Genomic DNA, 15,444 nt, shown 5'->3' on the forward strand with positions numbered 1-15,444 from the left:
CAAAAAAAAAAAAAAAAAGTATTGTATCCAATATTAACAGCCTTTATTAACAAGTTTAGCAAATATTCTTTTGTCCACTACATATACCCTGCAACTGTTCTATGTGCTGGCAGTCTCGTGATGAAGATAATGGACAAGGTTATTGTCTTCATAGAACTTAACTTCTAATGAGGAAAGACAGAAAAACTTCAAGTATTAACAAGTGCTATGCAGAAAATTAAGATAGGATGATGTAATAGTGTGACTGGTGTTTATTAGAGTGGGTGATCTTTAGAGAGAAAGCTTTGCTGAGAAAATAACATTATAGTGAGTGTTGAATAATATGAAGGAGACATCTGTGTGAAATATGGGAGAAATAATGTTTTTGGCCACAGGAACACTAGATACAAATTCTCTGAGATAGGAATTAACAGAGCTTGATAAAGAATACTAGAAAGCAGAGGTGTAGTGGTTAGACCAAAGTTTGAGTTGCATCTATGTTAAAAATGTCAGATAGGTTAAGATAGTCAGGACTTCTCTGGAGAGGTCAGGGTTAAAGAAATGGAAGTTGAATTCATTAGCAAAAAGATAGTGTCTGAAGTTGTGGGCCTGGACTGGCACATTGACTCATGCCTGTATCCCAGCACTTTGGGAGCTGAGGTGAGAGGATTGCCTGAGCTCCTGGTTTCGAGACTAGCCTGGGCAACTTGGTGAGACCTCATCTCTACAATAAATAAAAAAATTAGCCTAGTGTGGTGGCACGTGCCTGTAGTTGCAGCTACTTGGAAGGCTGAGGTGGAAGGATTACCTGAGCCCAGCAGGTCGAGGCTGAAGTAGCTGTGAGCATGCCACTGCACTCCAGCCTGGGCAACAGAGTGAGACTCCAACTCAAAAAAATAAAAAATAAAAATAAAGTTGTGGGCCTGGGTAAAATTAACTAGGGAGAAAATGTATGTTGGAGAAGAGAATGAGACCCAAGGTCCTAGAACATTAAGAAGAGGCTGGAAGGTGAGAAGCTGGAAAGGGAGAAGCCTATGAAGGATGCTGAGAAGGAGTGGCCATTAAGCGAAGGAAAACTAGGAGATTGTGACATTAGAGAAGTCAAGAGGAAAAAAGAATTAAGGAGGGAGTAGTCAATTAATTTTATTAAATGACCTAGAACGCATGGGACAACAGTTTAAACAAATATAGATAGTATAGGCTTAACAGCGCGTAAATTAAAATGTAAACTTAACGAGACTCTTTTGGAATCAGGATTTTGGCAATCTTAGTGATCATAGAGGAAGCTGAGGTTTTTAGGGATAAAGTTCACTTCTTTGTCTTCCATTGCCACTATTCATGTCAGCATCTTCTTGTCTCTGGGCCTTCACAGCCTTCTTTTAAGTAGATGCCGTGCAACTGTCCTCTGGTTAGTCATCTCTCAGCAGCTGGTCACCTGAACATACCACTGTCTTCTTCATAATCCTTTCATGACTCCTATTGTGCATAAGATGAAGCTCAAAATCCTTACAACAGTTTGTGAGGCTCTGCTGTATGATCTGGCCCTTGTGTGTCTTTCTAGCTTCTTTCCCACCTTAATGCCTACCATACTCACAGCCTTCAGTATGCCAGACTCCACTGCTTTCAGGCCTTTTTATGTGCTGTTCTCTCTGTCTAGGGAATGCTTATCCTTCCCTGTTCTTTGCCTGGCCATCTTTTATGTATCCTTCCACTCTCAGTTTAAATATCACTTCTGCAAGGAAACCTCTCACCTCCCATTCAAGATCTCCTAACTAAATACTTTTCTAGTGCCCTCTGCTTATTTGTAGTGTTTATCTCAATTATAATTAAAATTGTAATTTGTATCTTTATTTAATGTTTTCTTTCTTTCTAAGGAATAAGGTTTGTGTGATGAGGACATATATTTTATTATTTCTGTCTCCTCCCCTGTCCAACTATATTCCTAGTTATTCATAGAGGAGCTGCAGTCAATAAATATTTATTGTTGGAATGAATCTTGTAACTATTCCATAGTTGTATAGGCAGTTAATAGCACATCATCATTATCTATTTGTATTTTGTAGACTGATTTTAAGTCTGAAAATGATCTGAAAACCATTGAATTTGCTCAGAGTGAAATTTGTCTGTTTAATAAATCTGTATCTGTACATGGTAAAATGCATATTATAATTGGTTCTAATGAAACATATTAAAAGACATGTTATTAGATTGCATTAAAAATAACACATTGCTACAAATTACAGGATGTCTAGCCCTTCCTAAAAGAGACAAAAGAAACTGTTAAAATTCCCACAAGAGTATTGTTTACCTTTCAAATTCTTCCCTTTCCGTAGATGATTTTCCTCATATATTCTTCTGTTTCTGGTTATCTTTCTTTGCTTATCTAATGTGTATGGTCTTTTGACAGAGTCACTTGGTACTTTAAAGAGTATTAATGACCCATATAAGATAGTCAGGATTCATTGTCTGAGCATCTTCTGAATATTTATACTCTCATCCCTAACGAATCTGCAAGATACTTTTGTGCATCACATAGAGATAAATAATAAGACTAAAAGCATATTCCCCTTAAATGGGGCAACTAAATTTTTAGCTCCTCAGAGACAGTTGCCTTCTGTTTATACGCTCCAAAATGCCTTATATCTTCTTACTTTGAATTTTGGTTGCATACAACTTTAGCAATTGATTGAGTTTTTAAAATTGTGTTAATCATGTTTCCCTAGCTACTTATGTTCAGTTATCCGAAGATCTATGTGTTTCATAATTCTTATGGAAGGATAAGAATGCTTTGCTGGCAAGGATCCTATGGAGGTTAACCAAATGTATCTTGGATTTAAAAAGCCATTGCTTCGTGTTTTTGAGAAGATACCACATTTAATTAAGATTCTTTGGATAAAAAGAACATAAATTAACTTTGGAATGTTGGGCAGGTTTTTTTTGTACAATCTGTTCTGCTTCTGTTAATAAAGCCAAATTTGTCTGGCTTGACAAAACAGATGGTCACTGTGTGGGCTTCCTACTAGAAGGCATTTTCCACCGCCTCTGTTACACATGACAGGATTTCAGTTCAGATGTTATGGGACTCAGATTCAATTACTTCCAGGATTTTTAAGATTATAATTCATTGAGCATTTTTGCTGGAAAGGTCTATTTTTTATAAAAGTGGTAAATTTAATTTTTCTTTAGCTTAAGAATTTTTATGTATTTATCTGATCTTAAAATAAAATTTCACTTGTTAAAAAGACTTTCTCTCCACAAAACATACCTGATTAAAACTGTAGTTCAAGATTTGGTTTCTTTGGTTTGCTAGCTAGGTGTTTATTGAAATTTTATTTGTTTATGTTCATAAAACTTATATCTGAACACTTTTAGTAACAATTGGTTATTTTGCAAAATTTTCAAGTGATTTGAAGTACTCTGCTTCAAAAAACAGGAGAAATATGTTTTTTTCTTTTTTTGAGTTCTCTTGTACAGTGTGGTGAATATAGTTAATAATAGAGTATTGTATATTTAAAAGTTGCTAAGAAATTGAATTTTAAGTGTTCTTACCCTCCCAACAAAATTTAAAAACTTGGGGTGATGGATATGTTTACTAGCTTGATTAAATTATTCCATATTCATACATTATATTACTTTGTATCCTATAAATATTTGTAACTATAAATTGTAAATTTACAGTCTTAACACATTTTCTTTGAGAAAGGATTACACCTTTGAGTGAAAAACTAGGTTTTTCAATGACTAGGATGAGAAGATTTCTTGAGGAGGGTGATTTTGGCAGGAAAGAAAGGAGAGGGCTACAGAATGTTCCGAGAAGCTTTTCCTCCTCTGGAGAATGCTTCTCTTTTCCTAGAGTCTGTGCTTTAGTTACTTACAGATTGACTTATCTACTTTTTCTTCCTTCAAATTGGAAATATCTTTACTGTTCTTAACATAATATGGGTTTAGTATTAAAAATGCAGAGAAAAATGAAATTTCCTGGCCCAATAGCTCGACCCTTAATTTAAAAATGGTCATTGTTTTCTATTAAATGTATGTTATTTCAGAATGTGTGTGCGCATTCATATATGCTTAAATGAGATCATGTTCTTAACCTGATTTCTTAGTATATCATAGATAGATTGCCATGTCAATATGCATATATCTGTATTCTTTTTTTGTTGTTTTGTTTTTTGAGTTGGAGTCTCACTCTGTCACCCAGACTGGCTGCTCCCGGCCACTGCAGCCTCAACCTGCTGGGCTCTGGCGATCCTTCCTCCTCAGCCTTCCAAGTAGCTGGAACTACAGGAGTGTGCTTCCACGCCCTGCTAATTTTTGATTTATTATAGAGATGAGGTCTCGCCAAGTTGCCAAGGTGAGCCCGTGGGCTCAGGCAGTCCACTCACCTCGGCTTCCCAAAGCGCTGGTATTACAGGCTGAGCCACCGAGCCCGGCCTATTCTTATTCTTATAGAAGATAGGGTCTTGCTGTGATCTTCAGGCTGGTGTGTACAGGCTATTCTCAGGTATAGTTGTAGCGCACTGTGCCATCAAACCCCTGAGCTCATGTGATCTTTTTGCCTCAGTCTTCTGAGAAACTGTGACTGCAGGCAGATACCACTGCCCCCTGTATTCTTTTTAAAAATGATATAATTTTTTATTATATGAAAAAGTACCATAATTTAATATAACTAGAAAACTATTAATGAGTAGCAAGTAGTTCTAATTTTTTCTATTTCTACTAAAATGAATATTCTTGTACATAAATGTTTTCATGTTTTTTCTTTTTAAAATTTATTGAGGTATCATTTACATAAAATAAAATACATATTTTAAGTGTAAGAGTCAGTGAGTTTTGGCAAATTTAAAGACCCATGTAATCATCACCACCATTTTCATCATTTCAGTAGTTCTAATTTTTTCTATTTCTACTAAAATGAACATTCTTGTACATAAATGTTTTCATGTTTTTTCTTTTTAAAATTTATTGAGGTATGATTTACATAAAATAAAATACATATTTTAAGTGTAAGAGTCAGTGAGTTTTGGCAAATTTAAAGACCCATGTAATCATCACCACCATTTTCATCATTTCAGAAGATTTCCTTTTATCTGTTTAATCACTAGAAGTGACAACCTCGGGTTCCAGGAAATAGCTGCTCTGCTTTCTATCACTATTGATTAGATTTGTCTTTCCTAAAGTTTCATATTATGAAAATTGTATCGTAAGTACACTTTTGTGTCTGGCTTCTTGCACTTACTATAATGTTTTTGAGATTCATTCTATATCAGTAGTTCTTTTTATTGCTGAGTTATATTCCATTTTATGGCTATACCTCAATTTATCCATTCATCTGCTGATGGACATTTGGGTTGTTTGGAGTTTTAGGCTAAAATGAAAAAAGCTACTGTGACCATTCCTTTGCAATTCTTTCTGTATCTATTTTTAAAAATTCTTGTGGGTAAAACATACCTAGGAATGGAATTGGTGGGTCATATGGCACTTTACAATAAAGTACCATGCCCTTTCCAAAGTTATACCGTTTTTCCATGCCCACCAAGCAACTGAATAATTTCAGTTGCTCTACTTCCTTGCCAACTTTTGAATATTATTATTGTCAGCCTTTGGTTTTAATCAGTTTCTACAGAAAAGCCTGATAAACTTCTCATAAGTTGAAAATATCATAAGTTGATTCTCAAGGAGCATAGTAAATGTGAATCACTTTTGCATCATCATAAATTTGAAAATTTGGTGAGTTGAACCATTGTAAGTCAGAATTTTTGGATCCATGAACATGATATATTTATTTAGATAAATTTCATTTAACTGTGTTTTGTAGTCTTCAATGAACATATCTTGTGCATAATTTAAGTTTGTTTACCCAGTGTAAAAGATATTGTTTTAAAAATTGTATTTCCAAATGTTGTTAACATGTAAAAATCTAATTGATTTTTAAGTTTTTATCTTTAATCTTGAGATCTTATTAATTCTAGCAGTTTTTGGGGGTATTTTTCTTAGGATTTTTCTGTATATAATAATGTGAATAAAGGCAGTTTTACTTCTTCCTTTTTAATCTGTATGCCTTTTATTTTTTCCCCTGACCTAATTTATTGCAAGTACTGTGTTGGATAGAATTGATGAGAGCAAATTTCTTTGTATTGCTTCCGGTTTTATGGGGAAAACATTCGGTCTTTTTACCACATCATATATGATGCAAGTTGTAGGTTGACTGTAGGTCCCCTAGATCAGGTCTAGAACATTCTCCTTTTTCTTCTATTCCTAGTTTGCTGAAAACTTTTTTCCCCTCATGAGTGAATGTTTCATTTTATCAGTTGCTTTTTTATATTGAGATGATTATATGAGTTTTCTTTTTTATTCTGTTAATATAGTAAGCTACAGTGATTGATTTTTCAAATGTTAAACTCACCTTTCTTTACTGGGATAAACTACTTGGTCATGATTTGTGATTAGTTATACTATTGGATTAGGTTTACTAATAATTTGTTACAGAGTTTTGAATCTATATTCATGAAAAATATTTATTTATAGTTTTCTAATGGTTTTGTTTTGGTATCTGGGTAATAATGCTAATAATGAGTCCTTTTCCAAAATTTTCTAAAACAATTTGTGTAGGATGTATGCTATTTCTTCCTTAAGTGCTTAATAAAATTAATCAGTGGTGCCTTCTGGGTCTAGGGTTTTAGTTGTAGCTTAAAGGTTTGTATGTGTAAAAGCACTGTAAAGCAGATAATTTCTGTTAGAGAAAATAAAGTTTTTTTTTTTAGGTCTTTAGCAAAACTATTAGAACTAGGTAAAATGATAAAGTCAGTGCTTATTATTATACCTGAAAATATTTTAAGTGAGCATATAGGTGGTTCCTGACGGCTATCTAAATGCTTATTCATCACTTAGTGTAGGGATCAAGTATATGAACCATGAGCTAAGAATGACTTTTACTGTTTTAAAGGGTTATAAGAAAAAAACAAAGAATCTGTGTTACAGACCTGTGTAGCCCATAAAGCCCACAAAGCTTAACTTATTTACTATCATGAATAACTTATTTACTAACAGAGAAAACTCACTGATTCCTACTTTAGAGCAAGAAACAATTCATATTTAAGGAGGGCTTCACTGTTATAGATCACTTCACAAAGGAAAGGATGATAATGGTGACTGATAAGATACGATGAATCTTTCTTGTCCTTTCTTTTTTTAAACAAAATTTTTTATTTTAAAATTGTGGGGTACAATTCAGGGTTAGGTATACAAATATTCATTGTGCAGGTACTCTTGTTGATGAGGTATGCCCTCCCTTCCCCAGGCGGTTTCCCATTACTGCCAATCCTACCTCCCTGCCCCCCCAAACCCCTGCAGTTTCCCACTACTGTCATTCTTTTTCTTATGGTATTACTATAGTTGTTCAAGGTCTACTTATGAGTGAGAACATGTGATACTCAGTTCTTTATTTCTGTGAAAGATCACTCAGTATTATAGACTCTAAGTCCATCCAGGTTGCTGCGAAGTTCATGATTTTGTTCTTCTTTATGGCTGCGTAATATTCCATTGTGTATATGTACCACATTTTTTAAGTTCTATCTTCTTTTGATGGGCAGCATGGTTGGTTCCATGTTCTTGCTATTGTGACCAATGCTGCGATAAACATACATGTGTGGGTATCGTTTTTATAGAGTGATTTGAGTTCTTCTGGGTATATTCCCAGTAGGAGGATTGTGGGGTCATATGGAAGGTTGAATTTTAGAACTTTTAGGAATTGCCACAATGTTTTCCACAGAGGCTGTACTAGTTTACAGTCCCACCAACAGTGTAGAAGTGTTCCCTTTTGCCACATCCTCTCCAGCCTGTTATTTTTTGAGTTATTGATGATGGCCATTCTGACTGGAGTTAGGTGGTATCTCAGTTTTAATTTGCATCTCCTTGATGATTAGTGAGGCTGAACATTTTTTCATGTATCTGTTGGCTGCTCGTATGTCTTCTTTTGAGAACAATCTATTCATATCTTTTGCCTACTTTGTAATGGAACTGTTTGTTTTTTTTTATTTCAGCACATTTGTGTTCCTTGTAGATCCTAGATGTTAGGTCTTTGTCAGACATAGAGTTGACAAATATTTTTTCCTAGTTTGTGGTCTTGTCTTTCCTTAACTAACTTATCCAAGGTGCTAACATCAGAATATATTTTCTACAGTGAACTATGGATATCTAAATAGTGGAATTTAGCATCTCTCTGCGTTTGTGAAACATCATTACACAGAGGAGATTAATAATGAACAAACTCCATTTGTTTTTCAAGAATAGTATTCTTTAGAGTAATAAACACTATTTTTAGGTTTGGTTCTGTACTATGTATGGATCACACATTAGATATAGCATACTTTAAAAAACTTACTTAAACCACTTAAATTTTGAATTGTATATGTACAAATTAACTTTATATTGACCTATGTATTTTTCAGGATGATTGTCTTTTGAAAGTGTGGTATCCCATGACTGGTTGGAAGTCTTCAATTATACCTCAGGATCATCATGAAGTAAAAAGGAGACAGGCTTCTACTCAATTTTCCTTTGTTTACTTGGCACATCCTCGAGCCGTGACAGGTTTTTCATGGCGTAAAACTAGCAAGTATATGCCCAGGTTAGATAAATGTGTCATACATCTTTAGTTTTTATGCTTATGTGTTTATAAAAATAATGAAAATAAAGTCCTTTTACTGTATTGGCATGGTGGTTCTGGAGTCAAGTTGCCTGAAATCAGATCCTACTGTTGGCATTAGCTTTTGACTAAATTTCTTATGCTCTTTATGCCTCAGTTTTTGACTAAATTTCTTATGCTCTTTATGCCTCAGTTTTTCTCTCTGTAGAATGAAGGTAGTAATAGCACCTACCTCATAGAGTTGTTGTGAGACTAAAATGTTTGCGTGTGTGTGAAGTGCTTTGCACATACTGTGTTGGCAATGATATTAGTAGGAGTAGTTAGCTGCAATACTAGAAAATTCTAGCAAGAAAATGTTTGCAAGTAACAGGAAAGCACACATTGAGAGAAAATAAAGGACAGTAAAACCTATCAGTAATATATATGCTGTTAAAGTATTTATTCTTTAGTGAATAAAGCGGCCAGGTTGTACTTTTAAAAAAGAAAAACTCTTGTTTTTCCTCATTGTTGTGACTTCTCTTAAAGGTATTTAGAGAGTTCAATAAACTGCAAAACAGCTCATACAAATAATTCCTGTATTATATACAGGTCTACAAAGCTAATAGGTACTCGGAAGCTTGCTTAGGAATCTATATTTATTCTTGAGGGAAGGTTATTTACCTATTAAATGTATCTGAGAACTGTTTATGCCTGATAGGAAGTATAGCACACATTACAAAAATGCTCAGTAAATGATAACGTTGGAAATTTATGCATTTTGAGGATCTAAATAAAAGGTTTATTCTGCTTAAGTTATTTGCATTTATTTGCAAAATACTTCACTTTTGACTCAGATTCTATGTAAACATTTTTTTAAAGGGAGATTTAAAAAAAATATATAACAGTGAAATCACTTTAGCTGCTTGGTGCTATGCCATTTTTGCTTATTTTAACTTAATGGAAATTTATTTATAGTTCATAATGATATTCTTACAGTTTTATTATGAAGATGCTCATTTTTTATCTATTTGTAACTGTTTCAATTATACAAAGAATGATATAAAGTGATGAGACTATTGATTTACACTTAATGATCTTTTATTATAGTTCTTCTGTAATTTGTAATGGTTAGATTTTCTTTTGCTGTTTAGTTTTTATGTTTTGTTTAGGAGATACTATTTCCTTCAGAGCCTAGTTTTCAAGCAACGTATGTATAATCTGGCAGTAATTTCCATTTTCACAACCATTTCCTGGTTTTTATGATGTTCATGGTAATACTATGTATCATTCAAGTTCTTTGATTACTGTTTTCATACAGTGTTTTGCATTAATGCCATCTTTAACATAAAGAACTAAATATTAATAGCCTTTAACTAATTGATGGCATCAATAGTCACATTAACTTTTATTTATTTCTCTTTGTTGCTAGGGGTTCTGTCTGTAATGTGTTATTAACTTCATGCCATGATGGTGTGTGCCGTCTCTGGGCAGAAACTTTATTACCAGAAGACACTCTTTTGGGTGAGCAGATTTGTGAGACTACTACTTCCAGCATTGCCAGCAACCTTTCTCATGCTGGAAGACACAAAGACAGAATACAACATGCTCTTGAGGTACTATATTATTTAAGATGGTAAATGAATTCTGAAGATATGTGAGTTTGGTGGCAATTCATAAGCTAAGATGCAGATGGTACATGGTACACATGGTACATGTAATGAAGGAATTAATAGCAATAAATTATCACTTATTTATTTTTGTAAGGTTACTCATTTTATGCTACTATGAAACCAAATACAGATAGTAATAATCTCAGACATGTAGTATGGTAACTAATATAATTTTAATTCTTTTGTATGTGAAATGTGAAAAGATATAGGAATGGTTGCTAAAACATACAAACGTCCTTGAAATTAATTGTATTTCAAAATATTTTGCTTTTGTTTCATGAAAACTAAGTTTTTTCATTTATTGTTCTAATTAAAAGTGACTGTCTTGTTCCTTAAGAATAAAGATGTTTACTAAGATATTAGACTCAAGTGAACTGCTTTGCAGTTTCGGTGGTTGAATATATTGAAAGTGAAATAATTTTTCTAATTTTAAAACACAGTTTGAAATAAAAATGCTTTGTAAGAAATTAGATTTTTTTTATAATATATCGTATTAACTGTTGTGTCCAATATGATTAGGGAATAAAATATGTGTATTATTCAAAATTACCAGAAATTTATTATAGTAAACCTAGATTACTATTTTTCATGTGAGTATTTTTATTACATAAGGAATATGTGCTTATTTTAGAATTAGATTAAGAAATGAAGAAGAAATAGGGAATTTATCATCCAACTATTCCAGTCATGTGTCTATGTGTATATTTCTTTATTTACAAGATTGAGATCATATTATGCAGTAATGTTTGTAGCTTGTTTTTTACATTCAGTATGATACAAACATCTCTACATTATTGATTGTACTTTTATATTATATATTTACATTAACAATTTAATAGTTGCATAGCCTAAGTGGCTTTGTTATTTTACCAGGCAGAAATATTGTATAAGTTTGACAGGTTAAGGATATAGTCCTTAAGAGTTTTATTTCATTTTATTTATTATTATTATTTTATTTTATTTTGTTTATTTATTTTTTTGAGTGGGAGTCTCACTCGGTCGCCCAGATTAGAGTGCAGTGGCCGCTCCCGGCCACCGCAGCCTCGATCTGCTGGGCTCCGGTGATCCTTCCGCCTCAGCCTTCCCAGTAGCTGGAAATACAGACGTGTGCTACCACGCCCGGCTAATTTTTGATTTATTGTGGAGAGGAGGTCTTGCCAAGTTGCCCAGGCGGGTCTTGAACCCGCGGGCTCAGGCAATCCACTCACCTCAGCCTTCCAAAGTGCTGGGATTATAGACTGAGCCACTGAGTCCGGCCTATTATTATTATTTAAAATTTTTTTTTTCAATGACTTTGGGGGTAAAAATGATTTTTGGTTACATGGATGCATTGTATAGTGGTGAATAAGTCTGAGTTCAAAGTGTACCCTCTTCCCCCATGTGTGCATGTTTTACCAGATAGGCGATTTTTCATTCCTACCCTTGCTGTCACCCTCCCCTTCTAATTCTCCAGTGTCCATTATGCCATAAAAGTTTTAGTGAAGTAGGCTTACTCTGATACCATCTGTGATTGGATACTATTTGATTAACACTTTGGTGAGGTCTTTGCTGTTTACTGTTAAGCTTTCCTTGTTACTCTGTGTTTTTGGACCTTGTTTTCTTCTTTATATTAGAAATCATATATTTGATTGCTTAGCTGACTGTTTAGTTCTAAGTGAGAACTTTGGGAGGTGATATTCTTTTTCCAGATAAGAAGACTCAGGAATTTTTTTTCTTCTGCTGTTGTAACTGTTAAATTCTGCCTTAGTATTGGGATATCTGCTTAAAAAAAAATGTGAGCCTACTAATATTAACAGAATTTTTTATTCATGTTTTGTAAGTACTGTGAATAAGTATTTTCAAGCAACTACTTTTTGCTTTGATTTACAAGAACTGTAGAGAATATATTTTAAATTGTTCTTCTGTAATTTAGAAAGTTTGCTTTAAAGTTATTTTTACAGAGAGAAAAATCTTAAAAATTCTTAATAATCAAGAGTACTTTGTTTGGGATTTATTTGACCTTCCACAGTTGGATTCAGCAATTATCCTTCTATTTTAGACAATACACCATTTGAAAAACTTAAGGAAAGGACAAAGGAGGTCTTCTGTTCTTGTAACTCACACTGAATTAATGCCTGATCAGACAGCAACACATGAAGTCCAAAGGCATATTTCCCACCATGCAAATGCACTCTGTCATTTTCACATTGCAGCAAGCATCAACCCTGCCACAGGTAAAGGATAATATTTGCTTTTTATAAATATGCTGAAATCAGATAAAGAAATAGAAAAGTGGGGCTACTTTTATAACTTGTTTTAAATTTTATGTTATTTCATGATGCCTTTAAAGTACTTCTTAACTGGAATACAAATCTAATAAAAGGTACCATTTCTTAAATTGTGATTATATGATTCTCAGGATATAACTTTCATAGCTGTTTTGAGCTTCTTTATCTGGAATATAACAAGGGATCCCAATAAATTAGAGTTTCAGTTGAACCAGGTATCATACATGGTAGTAACCTGGTTAATTAAATAGTGTAATTTTTCTCTTTTTAACTCTTCTTTGTAATCTTCTCTAAGTATGTTTTTATAGAGTTTTCCTTATATATAAGCATATCTCATTTTTTAATTCTTGTAGACTTTCTTGTCCTATACTAAGGGAAAGATACTTCTTCTAACCTTAATATTTTCTTTTACCCTTTCCCCCCTGTGTAGCTGAGAAGTATTTTGAAGCAGGTTCTGTATTGACAAAAGCATATCTAATAGCTTCTCTTTGAGGGCATTATGTTTTCTTTCTACATGAAAACATAAGAAAAAGGCTATAAATTTCATATTACATTGCTGGTAGAACTATATTTATGTAAAGTTATATTTGTTATTGAAATAGAGGTCTCTTGCTTGAGAGTGGAATTTTAGTTTTAATTGTTTGTTTATGTAAATATGGTATTCAGTAAATAGAAATCCCAATGAGTGATTTTTAGCAGTGGCTCTAGATATGTGCTCTCCTGTAAAGGAGTCACTAGAGTCACATTAGCTGTTGGAGATGTGATTGGTTCAAACTGAGCTGTGCTGTAAAATATGCACTGGATTTCTAAGAGTTAGTATAAAAATAAGGTAAAACATTTTGTTAATAATTTTATGTTGATTACTTGTTGAAATATTTTATATATGTTGGGTCAAATAAAATATATTATTAAAATTAATATTACATATTTCTTTTAACCTTTTATAATTTGGCTATTAAAATAACTAAAATAACCTATGTGGTTTGCATTATATTTCTATTGGACAGTGCTGTTTTGGCTGATTAAATGTTATTTTGCTTATATTATCTAACATCTTAATTGTATTCTAAAAAATGTCTTTATAATATTTAACTTGTTTTAAAAATGTTTGTAGTTTTAGATTTTTATGAATTTGTAACCTTTTAAAAATAACCTTTATCTTGAATTATTGACTGATAAAGCTCTAACTTCAAAACAGAATGTTACTAGTGATAGTCTGCAGTAAACTTGATACAGATCAGAAAGCTTGGCTTTTTATCTGTATACACTATCTTGATCAGATGGTATAGGATCACAGGATTGTTCCCTGAGGATAATAAGCATTCTGTCAAGTCATTTAAACCTAAGGGCTGGATGTGTTCTTGTATCCATTGTACCTTGTCTTCTCCAGCAGCTTCAATAACGTTCACCTTTTAGTCAGTTTTATTTGTACTCACTCTAACTCACCTATGTAGTATTTTAAAAATCATTTTGTTAAACTACTTAACATTATGTATTTATAGGTGCTGTAAGTACAGCATGTAAGTTGACCAAATTGGTTACTAAATGCAAATAATTTTATATTGCTAGGACTCTTCCTCTTTATCATTTTCCCAGAAAATTTTTGAACCTACAGGAAAGCTGAAAGAATAGTACAATGAATACCTACCATTTCCCAGATTAATCACATGCTAATGTCTTGTCATACATGCTTTTGTTTTTTCCCCTCCACCAGTATATATGTGTCTCTGCTCTCTGTTTCCTTATATTTTGGCTGAGCCATTTGGAAGTAAAGTTGTTGGTGACATTACGCTTCACCTCCTAAATATTTTCCATTACCTAAATATTTCAGAATGTATCTTTTAATAAGGAAATTTGCCTCCAGAACTATGATATTGTTATATCATGCAAGAAACGAGGATAAAATAATGTCATGCAATATATAGTTTATAAGCAAATATAGATTATTATTATTATTTTTTTTTTTTGAGTTGGAGTCTCACTCTGTCACCCAGACTGGAGTGCAGCGGCTGCTCCCGGCCACCGCAGCCTCGACCTGCTGGGCTCTGGCGATCCTTCCGCCTGAGCCTTCCAAGTAGCTGGAACTATAGGCACGCACTACCATGCCCGGCTAATTTTTGATTTATTGTAGAGATGAGGTCTTGTCAAGTTGCCCAGGCGAGTCTTGAACCCGCGGGCTCAGGCAATTCACTCACCTCGGCCTCCCAAAGTGCTGGGATTACAGGCTGAGCCACTGAGCCCGGCCATAGATTATTTTTAAAACTGCATATGATTGTTATTTTTCTTTAAACACCTCAAATGTAGAACAGTTCCTCTCTCAGTTGTCAAAAAAAGCTCTTTCTCAAATAATTGTCTCTCAGTTTTCTTTTAGAATGTCTGGTAGTCTGAATATTTGTTCATAAGATTTAGGTTCAACATTTTTAGCAAGAATACAACATAGGTACATAGTGCAGTGTTTATAGGATTGTTAATTTAAAAATACTATTCTATATGATTTATTTTAGTTTTTACAGTCACAAAACCAGGACTGGCATCCAGGAATTGGAAAGAAAGAGCAATCTAGAGCATTATTTAACATTGATATTTATTATAGTAGAAAACTACCAGAATATTCTGAGCATTTTATCTTTAGACTTTTACTTCTTTTTGCAAAGGATAATTTTACCTTTCTGTTGAATGAAATATTTATAATATAGATTGAAATTAAGATTAATTTTTTGATTTATACTATTTTACATGAGCTAATCTATGTCATAAATGTTAGTTACCCTAAATGGAGTCTGCTATACTTAAAAGTTTGCCTGTCTTACTGTGTTCTTTCTTGACATTATTTTTCCCTAGCTTTTTTTTTTTTTTTTTTTGAGTTGGAGTCTCACTGAGTTGCCCAGACTAGAGTGCAGTG

The 15,444-nt window shown here is 33.2% G+C and overlaps 1 protein-coding gene across 4 annotated transcripts in view; it reads left to right on the forward strand.

The window, feature by feature from the left end:
• The window catches only part of DMXL2 (Dmx like 2), a 182,004-nt gene that overhangs the window by 71,084 nt on the left and 95,476 nt on the right, over window positions 1-15,444 (forward strand). For all 4 annotated transcript variants that reach the window (XM_021711942.1, XM_021711944.1, XM_021711943.1 and 1 more), the window contains exons 7-9: window positions 8,430-8,608; window positions 10,035-10,218; window positions 12,314-12,488. In XM_021711942.1, the coding sequence (XP_021567617.1) occupies window positions 8,430-8,608; window positions 10,035-10,218; window positions 12,314-12,488 (538 nt within the window). The remainder of the gene's footprint in view (window positions 1-8,429; window positions 8,609-10,034; window positions 10,219-12,313; window positions 12,489-15,444) is intronic.

This window comes from Carlito syrichta, unplaced genomic scaffold, assembly GCF_000164805.1.
Source record: "Carlito syrichta isolate Samal-C Ts95f unplaced genomic scaffold, Tarsius_syrichta-2.0.1 Scaffold302945, whole genome shotgun sequence".
Lineage (NCBI taxonomy): Eukaryota > Metazoa > Chordata > Mammalia > Primates > Tarsiidae > Carlito > Carlito syrichta.